The sequence below is a fragment of the Parus major genome, chromosome 15 (assembly GCF_001522545.3).
Source record: "Parus major isolate Abel chromosome 15, Parus_major1.1, whole genome shotgun sequence".
Lineage (NCBI taxonomy): Eukaryota > Metazoa > Chordata > Aves > Passeriformes > Paridae > Parus > Parus major.
Window position 1 is genome coordinate 5,437,255 of NC_031784.1, and position 19,092 is coordinate 5,456,346.

The 19,092-nt window shown below is 43.8% G+C and overlaps 1 protein-coding gene across 4 annotated transcripts in view; it reads left to right on the forward strand.

Moving 5' to 3' along the window:
• Window positions 1-19,092, forward strand: part of ULK1 (unc-51 like autophagy activating kinase 1) — a 76,118-nt gene that overhangs the window by 13,756 nt on the left and 43,270 nt on the right. For all 4 annotated transcript variants that reach the window (XM_015644065.3, XM_033518079.1, XM_033518080.1 and 1 more), the window contains exons 5-9: window positions 3,364-3,396; window positions 4,182-4,218; window positions 10,833-11,006; window positions 12,663-12,736; window positions 14,871-14,972. In XM_015644065.3, coding sequence (XP_015499551.1) covers window positions 3,364-3,396; window positions 4,182-4,218; window positions 10,833-11,006; window positions 12,663-12,736; window positions 14,871-14,972 — 420 coding nt within the window. The remainder of the gene's footprint in view (window positions 1-3,363; window positions 3,397-4,181; window positions 4,219-10,832; window positions 11,007-12,662; window positions 12,737-14,870; window positions 14,973-19,092) is intronic.

Sequence of the window (19,092 nt, forward strand, 5' to 3'; positions counted from 1 at the left end):
AATTATCAGCTTAATGCCTTTGGCAGAGGCATTTTGCTACTATTGTGGGGCATGGTCAGGGTACTGCTGCCCTTTGTGATGACAAGAAAAGTTAGGGGTTATGTCTGTGCTGTTCCCTTCATTGAGCTTGTTTAGTGTCAGGATTAGGCTTGGCTGTACAGACTGGCACATGTGAATAAGAGGTCCAGAGGAAATCATCTGTAACTTCTTGAACATGAGCCTCTACAAAAATACAGCAAACTGTAATACTTTTCTTGATGTGGAAATGAGTGGGTTGGGCATTTTGCTTTGGTTTTCAGAGAAACTGGTAGCTTGCAAAATTTGGCTTGAACTATTTTTTTCCTTGTTTTGTTAATGAAAAAATTGTAAATATAGTGGAAGGATAAAAATGGACAAGAAGTAGTTTCTGCTGCTGAATCAGCTTGAGAGAAGTCCATTAGCCTGTTTGAGAAACCAGAAGTCTCTTTAGACAGCTGAGTCTATTTTAACCACAGTAAGCTCTACTGGCTTTTTCCAAACACTAGTTTGTTTCTGGGACCCTTCTTGAAATAAATGCTTAGTTTAGTTGGCAAAATTCTAGAGATCTCTTTCTCATAAGTGGGTCTTGAAATGCTGAAGCTCAATTGTGTAATTTTGTTCTCCTTGCTACAGGCATCTGTGATCTGAAAATACCCTTGCTAGGTGTTCCTCTGCTGCTGTGGGTGCAGCAGGGAGGCCAGTTCTGCCTGGTGAGGTTGAATTTTCAGAGGGTGCTGTTGCCAGTGATGAGTGGGGGAGCCACTGACTTCTCTCCTCGAAGCCTTTCAGGCATTGCCCTCTTATCACACCAGCACAGAGTGAAGAGATAAAACCACAGCCACCAAGGTCATGTTGTTGTTGGGAAAGTCAAGCAGAGCATCTCCCTTTCCTGTGCAGGTCCTTGTTTAACCCTGGTCACTGCACACACTGGCTGCCAAAAATCAATGACTTCCTTGGTGATGTTTGTTTACAGAGTCTTTAAATAACGTAGAGTGGAAAAACAACCTAACTGCAGAGTGTACATTAGCTGTTGGCTAATAAGTTATTACAAATATCTTCTGGACTTGGTTTGTGTAAGCTCTGGTTCCTCTTTGTTTTCTATATAGGTAATAATATACTGAGCTTCCCCAAACCCTGCTGGCACCATACATATTAAATTGCAGAGTTACTGAGCTGCAGTGATCACAGCATGTTTAGCCAAGACGCGTCTATGAAAATTGTTTCTGCAGCAGTGATGAACTTGGTCTGGGCTGTAAAAAACACTTCAGACACTTCATGTGTGCCCAGCAGTTGCCCTGCAGTGAGTTCCCTGAGCAGCTGCATTGCACTTCTGGTGTATCTCATATCTTCTGGTACCTCAGGGCTGGAGTTCTTACAGAAGTGAAAGTCCTGGGTGTCTTTTATCAACCTTGGCTTTCTGCTGTTCCTGCTTAGGAGAGCAGGAGCTGGTGGGCTTTGAATGCTCCTGAGAATTCTCCCTCAGTGCTCTCTCATATGCAAAGCTTCTGATGATGCTTTGGATTTTCTTCTTGAACTGCTTCCCTGGGCTGGTGCTTTTAACCACAGGCTGGTTTCCCACTTCATCCAATGTGTGTATGGAATTGGATGACTTAATGTGTGCTGCTTTCAAATGCAGAGGTTGAAAAACAAAGCCTGTTGAAAGAAGTGTTTGTTGTGCAAGGAAGTGCAATGAACACTTTCTTGAAGTATCACAGAATATTGCTTTTTGAACAAACAAGGGGACTTCTCAAAGCTCAGTGAGCTTGGCAGTGAGAACAGCTGTAAGAATCAAGGGTGGCCTCAGGCTCTGGTGGACACTTGAGCCCCTCCAGGGAATGTGGCCAGTCCCCCTGCAGCTGTGGCTGAGTCCTCAAATCACAGATAATTCACTTTCCTTCTCTCTCCCTCTCTTCCTCTAACCAGTGTTCAGCAAACATCTGGAAACCCAGATTTCACATTGTGAGGTTAAAAGAGGATAGAAGAGAAAGTGAGAGGTGCTGAGGACTCCAGGCATTGACGAAGGCAGGGAATTTGGTACAGCTTGATAGGAGGCAGAGTTCTGTGGACAGACCAGGGTGAAAGGGCTGAGAGCACACAGTGGAGACTGCTTGGAAACTAAACAGCTGCTAAGGTAGATGCTGGGGATTTTGAAATTATTTGGGTCAGAAGAGGAATCAGGTGCATAGGCATCTAAACAGCCTGTGAGTGAAGTCATGCTGCCCTGGAGCCCTGGAAATGGAGTCTCTTGCTCTGCCTCTGCTTTCAGGACTTCTCCACTCACCCACATAGTTGTTGCCTGTGAGCGCTCCCAGCTGGGCCTTGAATTTAGGAGTGACTTCTAGCTTACAGATTTTATGTAGTAGGTCTATTTCTGCCTGACTTCTGTTTCAACAACAGGATTTAGTCATTTAACCCCCTGGTTCTACCCAGGGTCAGGATATTTGGCTGTCTTCATGTCTGTTCTTTGGCAGTGGTTTGGTGGCTCTGCTGGACACGTGCCAGGTAGCTGCTGGTGTCACCATATGCTGCACAGCCACCAAGGTTCCTGTTGTGGCTCTGTGGTGCTGTATTTTTGTGGGAAACACTTCTGCACTATCCTGTGCTTGTACCGTGGATATCTGCACGTTTCCCAAGGGCTGGGGAGAGGTCAGCTAAGGCAGGAGGTGAACTCCCAAGATGGTAAGAGCATCACAGTGCAGCACCTCTAGTGAGTTTAGGAAGATGAGCATTTGGCCTGGGCTTTGCTGGTGTTGACCCCTGTTACAATCCAGAAAGCTTTAGCCACCTGATAATGGCACTCTTAAGGCATGCAGAAAATATGGTTGGCAAGTGTTAATGTTTTTGGTCTGAGATCTTATCTTTTTGCCCTCTAAGAGAAAATGAGTCTCTTGGGCACTTCTCAGCCATGGGGTTGAAGTGCAGGTCCCAAAGTTGTGCTGCTTTTATCTTTCTGTTCAAGCTAGTGCTGCTCATGTGGGCACAGCTGCTCTAAAGGGCCAAGTTAAATGTGGAAATGATTAAGGCTCTAAGATAGCAGTGTGCCAGCATCTGTGTTGCGTGCCACTGTTAATCCCTGGAGCCCAAAAGGACATGGAGACCCAAGCCACAATACAGGAGATCAGCTTGGTTAAACAGATGCACTCTCACAAACCAATAATATGCTTAAATACCTGGCATTTTCAAAGCAAGCAGTCTTCCAAGAATTAACATAAAATGTTTGTACCCTTTCTTCAGTCTGACTCATAGCAGAGAACAGATGATCTGTTTGAAAGGCAATACAGCAGTTAAATGTCTGAAACATTTCAGTGCCTAAATCCCTTATTTTTCCATCTTTTATTTTCCTAGGAACTGGCAAACTCTGTCTACTTGGTTATGGAGGTGAGTGTCTTTTTTTTTTAACCTCCTTCCCCTTCCTCTTTCTCTTTTTAAAGTTTTTTAACTCATTTTAAGCAGATGAGCATGTTTCACAAGCGGTGCTTTCCGCTGGCAGTCTCACCTGTGAGGCTTTGTTAACCTAATCTGCAGCTCAGGCCTTGGAGAGTGTGGGTGCAGAGAGCAGCCAGGGGATTTTTGCTCTTGCTGCTCTCAGAAGGTGGTGCAGGCACAGGCTGAAGCTGACACTGAAGCTCAGGGGTCAGATGGGTGCCACAGGGGAGTGTGTGTTGCACATACACCACAGAGAATGTTGTGGGCACACATCACCTGCAGAGCCTCTGAATGTTTTCCTTCCTCTGCAGTTCTCACTGGGAGTCTTGTTGACTTTTCTTAATGATGTGGAACATTGGTGTGAGGAGTTTCAGTTTCCAGCTGTGTCCACTCCCAGGCTTTCCTCAAAACAGCTTTCTGCTGGTGTCTCCAGTGGTGACCCCTCTGCTTTGTTCTGGTTTTACCTTTCTCTCTGATGTGCTTTGAACATGGATGTGCACAAAAGCTGTTTGATGCTGGTGTGTCATTATGCAATGTAACATTTATGGGAAATAGGACAGGAGAGGAACCCAGAGGAATGGGGTTTTTCCCTGCCAACTTCTGAATATGTGTTTTGACATGGGTGATTATTTATATTTAAATACTGTGATAAGCCCGCCATCCTACTGAAGTTTACTGTTTTACTTTTTAATCTTTAATTTGCCCTGTATTAACTGAGCTTTCTGTTGTGTTTGCAGTACTGTAATGGTGGTGACCTGGCAGACTACCTTCACAGTAAGTATGGAGAATATCCTCTGTGAGGTTCACCCTTCATAATCATTTGAAAACTGAGAATTCATGACAATAAATGCTGGTCTTATAGCTCTTTCTATGTAGGTCAGTAGTTATATATTTTAGTTACAATAGCCTTTTAGGTTAAACATATTTCAATGCTGCTAGGGACACAGTTTGTCTTTTCTTGGTGATTGACAAAAAGCTATTTATACTGCAGATTTGCAGTTCTGTAGTGTTGGATTAAAATAAGATCCCAAGAGTATATTCTCTAAGTTTACCCCTAAGGTGTTCCTACTTCTAGGGCAGAACATATTTCCTGTTTCAGCATATTGAGGATGGCTGTGGTGTAGCCAGTAGTGCTGTGAGGGTGACAAACCCATTAACTTTGGGATCTTCTGGAGAGTACAGCACATGTATCTGGGCCTGTGGTGCCTTGAAGAACCTTTTTGTGAGGCTCAGGGGTGTCTTTGCCATCAAGCCAAATGCTTTGCAGGTCATCCAGCTGTATTGCTGGGACTCAGGCAAGTTCTCCAAGTATTTTTCAGTGCAGCAAAGGTACAGGATCCTGGCCTTTGTGAAAATCACCTTGCACCTCAGTACCTAGAACAGGTAGGAGGATAAAATGTTTAACAGCATACTTGGCTCCACTCAGACACAGCCTTTTTTTTCTTGTTTTTCTTTTGGCCCTGGCTGAGGTTTTTTCCCTTAAAGTAGCTTTCTGGTTGTTTTGGATGTTAACTAGAAGATTACTAAATGCAAAGAGACAACTTTAATCTCATTTCATGTGTGGCTCTGGGTCATGGTTAAACAAAGTTTGTTCACATTGTTCAAATTAAAAGCTAGTCAGCTGGATAATACTTCAGGCTCTTTATTGCTGCCTGGAAATGGCAAAAATTGAAGGATTAAAAGATAAATTTATATTTGCCCTGCAGCTAGTGTTGGTGTCCTGAGAATGATAATTTGGGGCTTGATGCTAGCATGTCACACTTTTCCTACTGGGTAATGAATTATATTTGTGGACTTGAATTTTCAGAAGGGGTTTAGTACTTGAAGGAAAAAGAATATTCTCCCTTTCATGTGTTTTGTTTGTTTAAAGTATGGGTGAGATAGAAGTGAAAGGCATTTTTTTTAAAAAATCCAGATTTAGTGTGCTTTTTCTTAGATATATTTTGCATCTTTTGGGCATTTCTGTGCTCTAAAAGGAGCATCTTCCATGGTGGCAGAATGCTCCTATGAACAAGAGTGGAGGATGGCTTTGTATTTGGTACCTTCTTTTTCTTTCTGAATGCAAATTTTATAAATGCTTTTAAAAAATAGTGAAACTTCAGTTTTACCAGTGCATGGGCTTTGAAAGCTAAATTGTTTAGCTTTCATGCACATGAAGTGAACCTTGATCTTAAAGCACTGTGCTGTGCACTCTTACTGGCAAGCCTGTGTGTGTAAATAAGCAATTACAGAGAAGAATTACAGAAACAAGGATTTATAGTAAATCTTCTGGCCTGTACTGGTACTTTTGTGTGTACATTGCTGTCTTTTCCTTTCTGCCACCCTCCCCCCTGAAAAAAAACCTCAAGAAAAAAGTGAAGCATGCAATTAGTTAGGTTGTTAATACAGCTCACTTCCTGATTTATTGATTGAAATTACTGAGGAAGTTGGTGGCTATGAGAAAGTGGCAATGAATTGCATTTTCCAAATAAAATTCAGTTTTACCCCAGCTTGGTTTGAGTATTACCTGGTGCAAGACTTGATCCTTCTTTGCCTGAGTTCATGTGAGAAAGTTAACCTTTAGCTCTGTTTTTACCAATAAAATATTTTGGTTTGGTAACTGTAAAGATTGTTGTGACTGGGAAGTTGGTGCTCAGTTTTATTTAACCCTTTAACACTTGTGTGCTGGTTGCTGGTGAAGAGAACCCAGCAGGCACTGATTTCCAGAGGGAGAAGTCGAGTACAGCAAGAAGGTTTAGTTACTCCCAGAGCCTAGGTAAGTGTCAGCTTTCTGCATCCCACCTCATGCTCCTGTGGAGTATCTCCTCTTCCAGCCTCTGCAGGCACCCTGGGTGCTTTTGACAGGAGTGGTTTTTCACTGAAAACTCATCTTGGAAAGCCTAGATTTCTTCAGTTTTTGACTGGTACTCAGGAGGCTCATTTCTATTGAGTGGCTATTGTGCTGCTTCAGTTACTTTGATAATTGTGTGATGGTGTTTAATTGCAACCTCTACTTTCCCACTGGCTCCTCAGACATTTGTGCTGGTTGTTCCTGTAACACTTAAGCAAGCAGCACATGCAAATCCCCTGGTTCTCATTGAATGAGTTGCTTGTAAGCTTCCAGATCCATTCTGCCCTCTAATTACAGGCATTAGGCAATATGGTAATTCCATGTTGAATGCCAAGGCACTCTAATTCTCCTTGTCTTCATGACTGGAGGACGTGCATAGGTGCACGTTGCAGAGCACTGTGTGTGTCTGGCTGGGTTATGGTGTTGGGCAGCCCCATCTCTGTGGTACAACCCAAGGCTGTTTGCTGCACAGCTGCTGTGGTGGTGGTGTCCTTTAGTGGTATAATGCAGTTTCTCTTCTGGGAGATCTCTAGATGTTGCTTTCACTGGAGGCCATCATGTTTTGAGCTGAGAGTGGCAGGTCTCTGCTGTGTGTGGTAGAGCAGTGGGAAGTGTTACAGAAGTGACCAGCTTCTGTACAGAAATAACTGGAATTCTGTGTCCTCAGGAGGTCAGAGCAGACTGGTCTGAAACTCCTTAAATTCTGTGAGTTGGCATTGGCACAGGCTGTTATGGACACTTTATAAGAGTGTATTTTGGGCCTTTCATAAAGCTGTTGCTCTCATAACAGGGAATTTCTTTGTTTGATCGTGACACATGCAGGGAGCTTTGATTTTTGATCTAGTCCATCCCAAGTGGTGCAGGGACCCTGTTTCAAACCAGAGGTGTGAAGTGTTGCTCTGTAGCTTTTCTCCTTCTGCAGCCAGATAATTAAGAAGGTCTAGTCCTGTCACAGAAATATCTGGATGAAGTCTTCTGAATTGTACAGAAGATTGACGGGAGTGTCACTGACCATGCTCTGCCTGGGTAGATGGGGTAGGTACAAACCAGGCCCCAAACAAGTCAGCTTGGTCTCAGACTTCAGTGTGACTTGGATTGGGCCCATGTTAGAGATACTTGTGACACCTGTGGGTAAGAGGAGATGTTCTTTTTCCTAAATAACTTTTCCAAAACGGTGGTGTAATCCAGTGTCAGTGGGTGTACTGCAGTACATCTACTCTTGGATCAGCTGACAGGGGCTGTTTACTGCAGTTTACCTGGCAGCCTCTTGCAGGTTGAACTTCTCAGAACAGGCTGACCAGGGCACTTCTTAGGTGGCTTCATCCTTTTTCTCTGCCTTAAGAGCTCAAGGCATATGGGCCCCACAGTGACCCAGAGCAAATATTTGCTCTGATCTACTGACCTGAGCAGCTCAAGGCAGTGAGCAGAGTGCCTCATCACTGAAGTGGAGCCCATGAAAATAAACACAGGGATATTATTGCCTCTCAGTAAAGGCAGAGTAGGGCTTGTGAAACAGCATCCTCTGCAAGAATGTATTGCTCACCACAGACATCCACAGGGATGTCCAGACTTCAATGCAGGATTATTATTTTGCCAGCAGTTTTCTGGTGAAGATGAGAATATCCCCTTTTTACAGGGACAGACTTACAAATTCCCTGTTTTGGATTTAGCAAGGGAAGAGAGTTGTTTTGTTCTCCACTTGTTTGGGTTTTTTGATGGCACCTGAATTGAATGAGTTTTCTGTATCTTCTCCTTCCCTCTGCTGTTGGTAGCTGGTCTGGGAGGACTTTTGCAGACCTGAAGTCATTGAAAATGCCAGTTGTATTTATGTTTCTGTCCTTCAGTGCAGATTGCTGCTGTCACACAGTAGACTGATGGGCTGAGTATGAGAGATAAGGAGTTTTGTTTTCCAGTGTTACAGCCTGTTTGTTAATGGAAGGAGGTAAAAGGGTATTGCCCCTACCCTCCCCAAGGAAATGACTGTCCCTTCTCTCTTCCTGAGGGCAGAGCCTCAATTTTCCAGTCCTGCCTTCCCACCTGGATTTGTGAGATTTAATGCTGCCAGAGGATCCAGAAGACTTATGTCTGATTTTGCAGCACTGCAATATAGTAGCTCCACTCTGCTACTAGGGGAATATATCTGCAGGCTCAAGACACCAGTTTAGATTCTCTGTGCCAGGAAAACAGTCCTTTTGCAGGGCTGAGAACTTTGTACAGACTTCTGTGAAGTGGAAAAGCTTAAATTCTGCAGAAACAGATAGTTCAGAAGCCCTGTTTTCTATGGATGAATGGATTTTTCTGATCTTGGTAGCAATGTTGTTGTTTTCAGTATTGTAAAGAGTTATAATTCACATCAGGAGGCTCAGCTGGTTTGCTGAGGGCTGGTGCTGTGTTAGTCTAACAGCCACCAAATTATCTAAAGGAGAGGGTAACGCCTTAAAGCTGTGGCACGCTCTTGGGACTGCAGGTCAGGACAAGGCTCTCCACAGGTCCTCTGCTAGAGGCAGAATGTGTTTAGCCAGGAGCTTATAATTGCCTGCTGCCTTAATAATAAAAATTACCAAGTTTCAAGTCTTGCTTCACATATGGGGGAGGGTGATTGGTCCATCCTTTCTTGGGCCTGAGCTGAACTGGGAAAAAAAACAAACCCTTTTTGAATTCCTGCTGTTTTGTTTAAAGATGGTGTTTTAACCATTCCTGAATAGATTTCCTTGAGTATAAATTGCAGAGATACTGCAGAGCTCTTTTGTTGGAGAGAATACTGAGCACAGCTAAGAGATGCTAGACTTTTAATGGACAGAAAATGGTATGGGACTGAGTGCATATTGTATTACATAGATGCCGTATTTCAGCAGGAGGTTGGGGAAAGCTTTGTTAAAAATGAGGCAGTGCTTTCTTCAGAAGATGCAAGTGTGTTTCGAAGACTTGTATCTGAGCTGCCTGTTAGTATCCTTAAAATCCCTTCATTGGCTCTCCCCTTCTGGGAGAGGAGTCTTGTGAACTCCAGCTGAGTGCCAGTTGATCAGGAAAAAGGCTCAGTGAGAGGACAGAAACTCTAGATACATGTGCCCTGCTCTCACGTGTTGTGAGTCCAGGACCACCTGATAGCCATGGTGACACTTTAGCTGTGCTTGTGCCTCCTAGAGCAGTGAGGCTTGGGAGTGGTGGGAGTTCATTTTCTATTCTAAGCGCTGCTTAACTTATCTGTGTCCCTTGCTGCTTCCCATCCATGTATTTTAAAAGTTAGATTTTTAATTTCCTGTGTTGTGTTAAAGCTGTGTGCAGCCTCAGCTGTGTTTTCATAAGGATTCCTCCCTTCTAGCTGACTGGGTAGAGTGGTGTTTTGAAGCTCCTGCCAGCCTGTTTTAATGTCTTACTAGAGGACAGCTGGAAAAACGCTAATGAAGTCCCAAGTCATTTACAGGGACCTTTTACAAAAGAAATTATTTTATTCAAGTGAAATGGTGCTTGCTTGAAGCCTGACTTGCTCAGTGACTGACAAGGAGGCAGGCTGGTAGCACTGTTGATCCTGGGGTTTGTTCAGCAGGCTGTTCCCAGCTTTGGCAGGAGTTTAATACGTATAGTTCTTAAAATAACAACAGCTGATGTCTCACTGCTCTGATTAGAAGAGCCAGTTGAAAATTATTTTAATCCCCTCAATATTTATTTTCACACCACAGTCCCTGGGAGGCCTGTATCTCAGGAGAGGCCACTTCAGAGCTTCTATATTTGCAGATTTTGATCACTAATACATTTTTTAAAAAAACTTGGCTTGTGAAAACATTTTGAGACGTTCTTGCTGTATCTGTGGATGTAGGATGGAGGGTGGCAGGTGATGGTTTGCAGGGGTCATTTGGTAGGGTCTGTTGTTAAGTACTGGACCATGGTTCACCCAAACACGGGATTTGGGATTAGAATTCTGGTTTGGTTGGGTGATGATGCACAAGGGTTAGGCCTAGACTTGGACTCATGCCCTAAAGGTACAGATCCCTGCTGGCCATGTGCCCTAACCTACTGTGAATTTAACCTACCAACCCTTCCCAAGTCCAGCATGAGCCCTAATGACTCCTGCAGGCGTAAATCCTGATCCTAATTGTCTTTCCTCTTAGCTCCACCTTTACACCTAGTCTTTGTGATAAAGCTCTGACCTTGGGTATCCAGCTGCTGCTGACCATAGCTCACAGGCAGCCACAGCCCTGCCTGGTGCTTTGCCTGGATCTGCCTGGTAGCTCTTGCTGAGGGAATCCCTAAACCTCACCAGATGCCACTTTTGGACACAGTTAATAACCCAGATTCAGCATTCAGTGCTGGCCTGAGTTCCCCATGAGAGACTTGGGGCTGAAAACAGCCCTGACCACAGAATAAGCTGGGAATGCAAATGCTCTCCCTTGTTGCCTGTAGGAATCATTCAGAAATGGTGTGTGGGGAAAAGACACCATATGTGGGAATAAAATGACAAATTACAGTTAATTGCTGTGAGACTCTGCCCTCTGGGCTCCTCAGAGAACTGGCATTATAAGTTTTTCATCTGTGGTTATTTTTCTTTCCTCCTTCCCAGCTATGCGGACACTTAGTGAAGACACCATCAGGCTCTTTCTCCAGCAGATAGCAGGTGCCATGAAAATGCTGCACAGCAAGGGCATCATCCATCGGGACTTGAAGCCACAGAATATCCTCCTTTCCTATGCTGGAGGCAGGAAATCGAATCCAAACAACATTCGCATAAAGATCGGTAAGACACCGCTACAAATGTCATCCTGAGCTCTCAGGAATTTGGTGATGGATGGGTGGAAACCTCAATCTTACTCTGGAGGACTGTCTAGGAGGAGAAAAGCATTGCTGCATTTTAAAAACACCCTAATGGTTTTCATTCTTAGTTCCTCTGGTAAATGTAGCCTTCAGCTGCCTCCAAGGAGTAGGAGCAAAAGCTTTCTGCTCTGCCAGGACACAGATTCAGCACAAAGGAATTGGGCAGGCCTTGCCCTGCTCCCAGCTGAATGGTGCCTCCCTCAGTGAAAACAAACACCAGTCTGTCCTAATTGGCTTGTAATCTCCAGGTTTACCAAGAAATAAACAGAAGTTGTGACTTTTGTCTTCAGCTTTTAACAGTATTGAGGTTAAATGTTGTTGTCTGAAGACCTGACACTAGTTGCTCTCCTGGCTGGTCTCAGAGGGCTCAGTGGGTTGTCAGGCAGACCCAAAAGTGGGAGTTTTCTCAGTCTCAACCAGAGACAGGCTTCTAAGCTGCAACTTGAAGAAATTCAGCGCATCAGGCAAGTGGCACAGATGGCCCAGTAGTTGGGATGCTCCAGAAATCCAGTTACAGAGCACACACATTCCCTGCGGTCCCTCAAAAATAAGATGACATCACCCTCACATGTGGCTTTTGGTTACGTTACAACTCAGAGCTGAAGCTGACACCAGTTAGGTAAAACTGTTCCTCACCATAACCTTGTGATGTGGAGAAAGTGTTAGTGCAGGTCCAGTGGAACACTTGTAAATGCTGCTTCTTGTTTGTATTGTATTTTGATGTGCATTTTGTTTTGTTTTTTGTCAAGTGCAGAGTTAATATCTGTAAGGAAGGGATTTGGAGCTGCAAACACGGGCAGGAGGGAGGGCTGTGGGCACAACTGCTCTTGGGTTTGATGTAACCTGCAACCCTCCCTGAGGAGTACATGGTCCAGGGAGAATCTGGCTGTACCAGTTCATTAGTGGCAGATGACAGTGTAAACAGCTGTGTTAATGTCCTAGCCTGAAATATCTGGTAACCTTGAGAGAACATCTCAGTGTCATATGATCAGATGCTGAGTAACCTGTAGAGGTAATTCCCCGTAGTATTTCTTGTTCCTGGCTCTTCCACCTGCTAAGTGAACTGTGGCTCAGTTTTCTGTCCTAGTGCTGGGGTTAGCACTGTTGGTACCATTCTAAAAGAACAGAACAAGACTTGTTTAGGTAGGGCTGGTCTAGAAGTGTGGATAGTGGTGAGTAGTGGTTCCTCCTGGATGTGTTTCACATTACAGCTTTTTCAATGGAGGGGAACTTTCAGTTCCCCAAATGAAAGGCTGACACAGCAGCAGATGAATTGTCTGGTTATGAATTGGCATATTCTCACTGAATTCAAGAGAGCCTTCCCAGCTGACATTTCAGAGTTAGAGGGGTGGGAGTTGGTTCATCTGAATGCTATTGGGGCTTGGTCTGTCCTTTTGTAGTGTCTGCAGTGTGCATTAATAACTAGCACAAGGATGCTGCTGCTCAGGAAGAGCTGTCAAAGGCTTGCTAAGATGGGATAGAGGCTTCAAAGATTGATAGGAAATGGAGGTAAAGTAGGAAGAGTCAACTGGAGTGGAGCTGGTGTCTGCTTCTCACCCACCTCTGTTTCTCTCTGTAGCTGACTTTGGGTTTGCCCGATACCTGCAGAACAATATGATGGCAGCAACATTGTGTGGTTCACCTATGTACATGGTAAGTGTGATTTTTCTAAAAGATTTTCTGTGTTGTTCTTGCTTTGCTCCCCAAAAGCAAGGCTTTGTTTTTATCTAGTCTTTCCCCCAGAGGTGAAATCGTGTTTACTTAGAAACCAGCTATTACATGGGGAGATTCCTGAAGTTCTGGCTGCTGTGTTGTCATGTTACTTCCAGGTGTGATGTGGATAAATCATGCTTCCAGGATGACTGCTTAGACTGTGAAACTGATGTGCATAAGGAACCAAACTGATCCCTTTTACCCTCTTTGTACTTTCCACTCTGGGATCAGGTTGTGATGAGGTGGTCTCTTATTCGTCCTCATGGCAGCAGTCAAGGTCTTGGTGTCACATCAAGTCAGTGAGAGGAAAAATGAGAAAACTAGACAGAAATAAAAACGTCAAAGCCAGACTTGTAATAGTTCCTGGGGACGTGGGTGTCTGAGCTCAAAGTAAAAATATGATGTGAGTCAATTTAGGTTGAAGTTTTTACAGGTGCCCTGGGGTGAAAGACACCTCATTTCAAACACAATCTAGTCCACTCTTAAGTTTTTTGTCTGTAGTCTTTGGGCAGAGTTAGGCTGGACTGTGCTGCACTGCACAGGCATAGTGTATTTGGTAGTCTGTTCCACAGAACTACCTCAAGCAAAACACACTTCCTCTCTCTCCCTTTTTTTGAAGCCTGATGTTTATTTGAACTATGCTATATATGAAGATGATGTAACTCTCCTCTCCTGTGAGAGTTTCCTGAATTGTCTATTTTTAGTGATACTTTTTCTTTCAGAGTCTCTTGTGAAAGTAATTGAAAACACCCAGCTTATTTTCTGAAAGAGCTGGAGGAAATCAGTGATTATATTTTTTTCTATTTGTTTTTTATTTTTATTTTAAACAACAAGGGATGTTACAAGAAATCTCAATGTTTCACATTGTTCTCTGTTTATTGATGGGTCTGAAGGAAGATGGGAGGGGAGGGTTCAGTTGGGATTCAGGGAGGATTTTGAAGTCTTTCCCTACTGCTATTGTGAGTCTTGTGCAGGAGCCCTGGGAACATCTGCTGGCAAGGCAGGACTTTATTCCCTGCTTTAGCTTACAGGCTATTGCTGCTTTGTTTCATTTTGCTTCTTTAAGAAAAAGAAAGGTGTTTTACCTCTACCAAAAGGAGCTTTCTGTCTGAACCCCAGTATGATCCATGCCATGACAAGACTTGAAATCTCCTTGTGCAGTTATTGCCCTGCTGCTTTGGCTTTGTTTGGTGCCATGCCTCCTTCCCTTAGGGACAGACTGAAGTCCTATCCACAATTTACTTGTTGCCAATTGTTGTTTTTTTTTCCATTACGTGTGGCCTTTACTTTTAACAGAGCTAAAAAATTGATCTTGTTCCATGCTGGCAGCACTGCAATGAAATCTGTAGTTGTAAACGTGTGGGATTAGCCAGGCTGCCCTCCTGTCCCTCCTCTGGTGCTGCTCCTGAGGCTCTGCCTGCTGAGCCAGGGGCTCTGGGGGCTTGCACTGTCTCCAGCTTCTGGAACAAGCCTGGGAGGGAGCAGCTGAGGGCACAATGTGGGATTAGAAACCAGAGTCTGAGGCACAGCAGGGCTCAAGCTGTTGGATTGGAATTCTGCCTTTGAACCCAAATTGTGACCTTGGCACCAGGCCCTGGAGCTTAATTAATGTGCTGCCATCTTGGGCTAAATGAGGGAAGTGCCCAAGTGGTGCAGCTTGTGATGTGGGCTGGGGTTTACCTGTGCAGTGGGAGCCTTTGCTGCTCTTGATCTTGCTCCTTGCTTTGGCTGAGAACATGTTTGTCATTTCAGTGGGGCTTCTTCTGGTGGATTCAGCAGAAAATGGTACACTGGGAGAGGGGAAGTACTGAGTTTAGCCAAAATACACATTATTAGGATGGATCTTTGTCTTCTGAATGAAAGTCTGCTTCCCCCACTTAAATAGGGAAGTGGTCCTTTCAATATGGTGTTACAGTATTACTGGGAGTAAATCTCTCATGGTTATTGGGGAATCTAGCTCAAGAGGTTTTATAGCATTATCGTGACTTATCTCTCTTGGAGCTGCTAAAAAAACCACCAAAACACCAAAACTACTTCTTTTTATAAAATAAGTTTCCCTTCTCTCCCTCAAAAGGCACCAGAAGTCATTATGTCACAACACTACGATGCCAAAGCTGATCTCTGGAGTATAGGAACCATCATTTATCAGTGTCTAACAGGAAAGGCTCCCTTTCAGGTGAGTTGCTTAGATTTGATGTTTATGACTCTTTTCTGCTTTTTTTATCTTATCTTTTTCATCTAACCTGGTTACCCTAAGGCTTCTGTCATCTCAAATACCAGCTCCCACAGATCCAGCCTCATGAGGGTCTGACTATCCAACACCTTGACAGTGTTGTGCTTTGTGTTGTAATGCTGGATGTGTTACTAGAATATGCCTCTTCTCTGGGCTGTCTCTCATTGAAATGTATTTCCCAGCTATAAGAGCTTAGAAGGGGTCACTTGCTGAGAAAATTACCATGAATCAGTTAAAGCAGTGGAGTTTTTTAAGGCCTACACTTAGAAAATCAGTTTCTACTTACAACTGTAGTCAATGTATAATTTATAATTATAATTCTGTTGGATATCGGAGGACTATAAGAAAGATTGTAATTGCAAGTTAATGTTCAGGATGATTTGGTGGTAAGTAGTGTATTGCAGCTAAATCAACTTGGTTTTCAGAACAGTTAAGCAGGATAATATCAAAAGGATCTTATCTGTCATCTCACAGCAATCTCTTCCAGCCTGAAATGTTTATGTTCATCAGATCCAAAGCCCTCCAAATATAACACAGTCCTGTAAAGCTCCACCCTGTACTTAATGCCATAACTTCTGGATGAGATACAGCATATCCTTTATGAACAGCATTCTCTGACTTTAAGAATTCACCACAACCTTACTCCTGTTGCTTCAGGATTACTTCACACATTTTTCCTCATCCATAGCTGGAATTCATCTAGACTCAGTGTATTTTTTTTTGTTAGCTACACTGTGTGCTACTTATTCCATCTCTGAATGAGATCAGCAGACTCTCCCTTGATATTACTGTTCTAAAGTACTGTATTTGTCAGATTTTTCCCCCCCTTTCTTTCTGGTCCTCTCTTATGTCCTGATATCCCTTTATCCTGATACCCTAAAAAAATAAAATGGAAAAAATCCCCAACAAACCCCAAAAAATTAATAAAAAGGAAACAAAAAAAGCACAAAAGAAAGTCAGTCATGAGTCATTATGCTCATGTAATAAGGCAAATTTTATGAAGTGAAGGACTTTATGAGCTTTAGTTCCACAGCTCTTTAGGATTTCACACAAGACCTGGAATGTTTATACAGTTACATCATCAGGGAGGATAAAGTGAGTTCTGAATCTGTTGCAGGAAAGAGTGGGAAAATACAGGAGTAAACTAATGGTATGTTTTGGTTTTGTCTAGAGCCAAGAACACTTTTTTCCTTCGGGGTAATTTTTTCCCTGCTGCTATAAGAATCTTCCACTCCAATGCTTTATATTCTGTCCACCAGCTTCCTCTGTATTTAGAGCAAGACTTCATTTCCTTTGCTTGTTACTTTTTTTATAAACCCCTACAAAATGCACTGAAACTTCTGAATGGCCTCTGTTTACCGTCTGCATCCACTTGTCATCAGTGTTAGTATCTTTGTTTGAGAGGAAAAAATGACTGTGAGGATGAAAAAAAAAATAAAATTTGTGTGTTAGGAGGAAAATGGGGAGGAGAAAGCAAGCTCTGACTATGGTATGCATAGGAGATTCTGGCATGGATTCTCCCTTGTCTTGGTGCCTTTTAGTCTCTAAAGGCACCTTGGTACCTACTCATTCAAATGATTTAATTACTGTTTAATGTGGTGACTTTATCATAGGGACTCTGTCTCAGATTGAAGTGTGGCAATACCCTGCCTTGGAGTGGACAGTGAAGGGACACTTCAGTCCCTGCCCAGCAGTTCCTGACCTTGCTTTGTGCTGCCTCATTAGATAACTCTCTCCCAACATCTCTTGGGCTGGGAATGGGGGTTATTGGTTTCTCTATTTCAGTTTTCCCCACACCCTTTCCTCTTTTGGAGGTTGTATTTTGAAGCAAAATGCCAGGCCCTGTTTGTGACTGCAGTAGCAGCTGTGGATGTGTTTGAGAAGGGAGAGAGAGGAGCTCAGCCCAGATGGTTCTTTATGCCCCATCTATTTGTTTTGGCCATGCATGTCACAAATTGCCTTCCAGCTTGAGATCCAGGTGAAAGAAGCTTGTCTAGGGGAAGCTGGTTAAAGGTTAACTGGCTTTCTGTCTTTGTTGGCATGACTGTGTTGTATGAATTTGCTGATGGTCACTGAGCAGGCAAGAAGCTGTTGTTTACAGAGCTTTTAGGAGAAAAGAGGGCTAGTGGACAGAGGTGATTGGGACACCATGAATAGGAAGGAGTGCTTTTGGGTGGGATGTCTACCAATGGGTGGAAAGAAAACAGGCAGATTGCACACAGTGCCACCAGCAGACCCAGTTGTACAGGGAAGCCAGGAACTGGATTTCTGAGTGAGCCTCTTCAGGCTAAATCCTCACTGTGCCTTCCCTCCCAGGCTGGCAAAGATAGCTCCTCATCTCTGTCTAGCTGAGATTCCCATGGGAATCTGGAGCTCAGTGGTGTGAAACATGCTGTGTTTGGGTGTCACTGCATGAGCCAAGGAGGATCCTTCAGGATTCTTCAGGAGGATGCAAACAAAAAGGACTCCAGTGTTATCTGTGGTGAGGAGGAATGAGCTGCCTAAAAATAAAATAGGGCTTTGAGGAAATGGGTTAGATGGAAAAAAGATCAAATGTGTAGAAAGGCTGAGGCAGCTGTCAGTCCTGAAAGTGCTTGTAAATCAACACAGAGATGTATGTGTGTGATTGTGATTTCTGGCTGTCTCAGAGTTACAATTAACTGTAGCTGGGTCACCCAAGGCAATTTCCCAGAACCATTCCTGTCCCTTCACTGCCTCACTGCACACAGACAAGAGAGAAGCTGCTGATGCTCAGATGTGAACAGTTGGTAGGATGGCTGGTGAAGCTTTCTTAAGGAGCTTTTTGTATTAAACATGCCCATAAACAAAACAGTGAGACTGCCACAGGGATGAGATTAATGGGATTCATAATCCCTATAAACAGATTTGCTGAGCACTGTATTAATGTGGAATTGTTAATTTGCCTTGCCTAATAAGTGGTCTGCACTCACATCTCAGCATTTCTGTCACTGAGGACAGGACTTGAACAGTGAGTTTCCTGCTCCTGCTGACCAGAACTGGGTAGTGCCTTGGGAATGCAGTGGTTTGCTCTTGTCCTTACCTGAGTTGAAAAGATTGGGACCCTGTGCCTACCGTGAGATCGTGCTGGCTGTGTAAACAAGTGACAACCAGAAGCAAAGCTGGAGGCAAGAGAAGAAAGATTTACACAAGGTCTAAAACAGTCCAAAACCAATCTAGTCCTTGTCAGATGGTGTTTTAAATATGATTAGTTAAATGACCTCAATCTCCTTTTTTTTCCCCCTGTGTGGGAGGAATCACACTGATATTTCTGGTGGCTTCTGTTGTATGACCCCTTTTAAATCTGGGCAGCTCTTGGTAAGCAGACACCCCACTGAGCACTGGCAGGTTGTGTCAGAGCTGGCTCTGGCACTGGGATATCAGATCCTGCTAAACACCACGAAACCTGGCTGTCTGCTGTCTGAGCCTTTGCATGGATCTTGAGCTTTCTACAGACATGGTGCCCTGTGTCTGGGGGAGAGTGAACCAAAGAGCAGGGAACTGACAAGGGAATTAATGCAAGTTTTTCTAGCTGGTCTGTCAGCTCTGAAAGAGTTCACCTGCCTGTTTATGTTCTGATCCCAGCTAGCTGTAAGGTGAAAAGTTAATTTCTAAGTCTGGTGTACCAAGTTTACTGCTTTAATTCTGAGTTAATTCTGTCTGCATAAGTACTAGGATTATGTATCACTTACAGCAACTGCTATGTTGTGAAATGCTTTGAGGAACACCAGGAAAGAGTGGATTTTATGCCAAGAATTTGAACCCCTGGTTTATTTGATAGGCAGCTTGCTCTTCTGTTCCCAGCTCTGTTCCTCTGGAGTGCCCTGTGTCCATGGGGACAGGAATTCCTGGAACTGGTGGGTCATTCTGCTGAGAATGAGTGCAGTGATTGACTTGCTGTAGTCAATGAACCACTTTTGGCTTTTGGACCAGTGTTTGTGGGTCTTACCATGCTCTGTTGGCAGTATAGAGAAATCTGGGGACTGCTAAAGGAAAAGGTTCAGGAGGTGGGTTTTTTGTTTCCTTGTTTGCAGAGGGCTTTCAA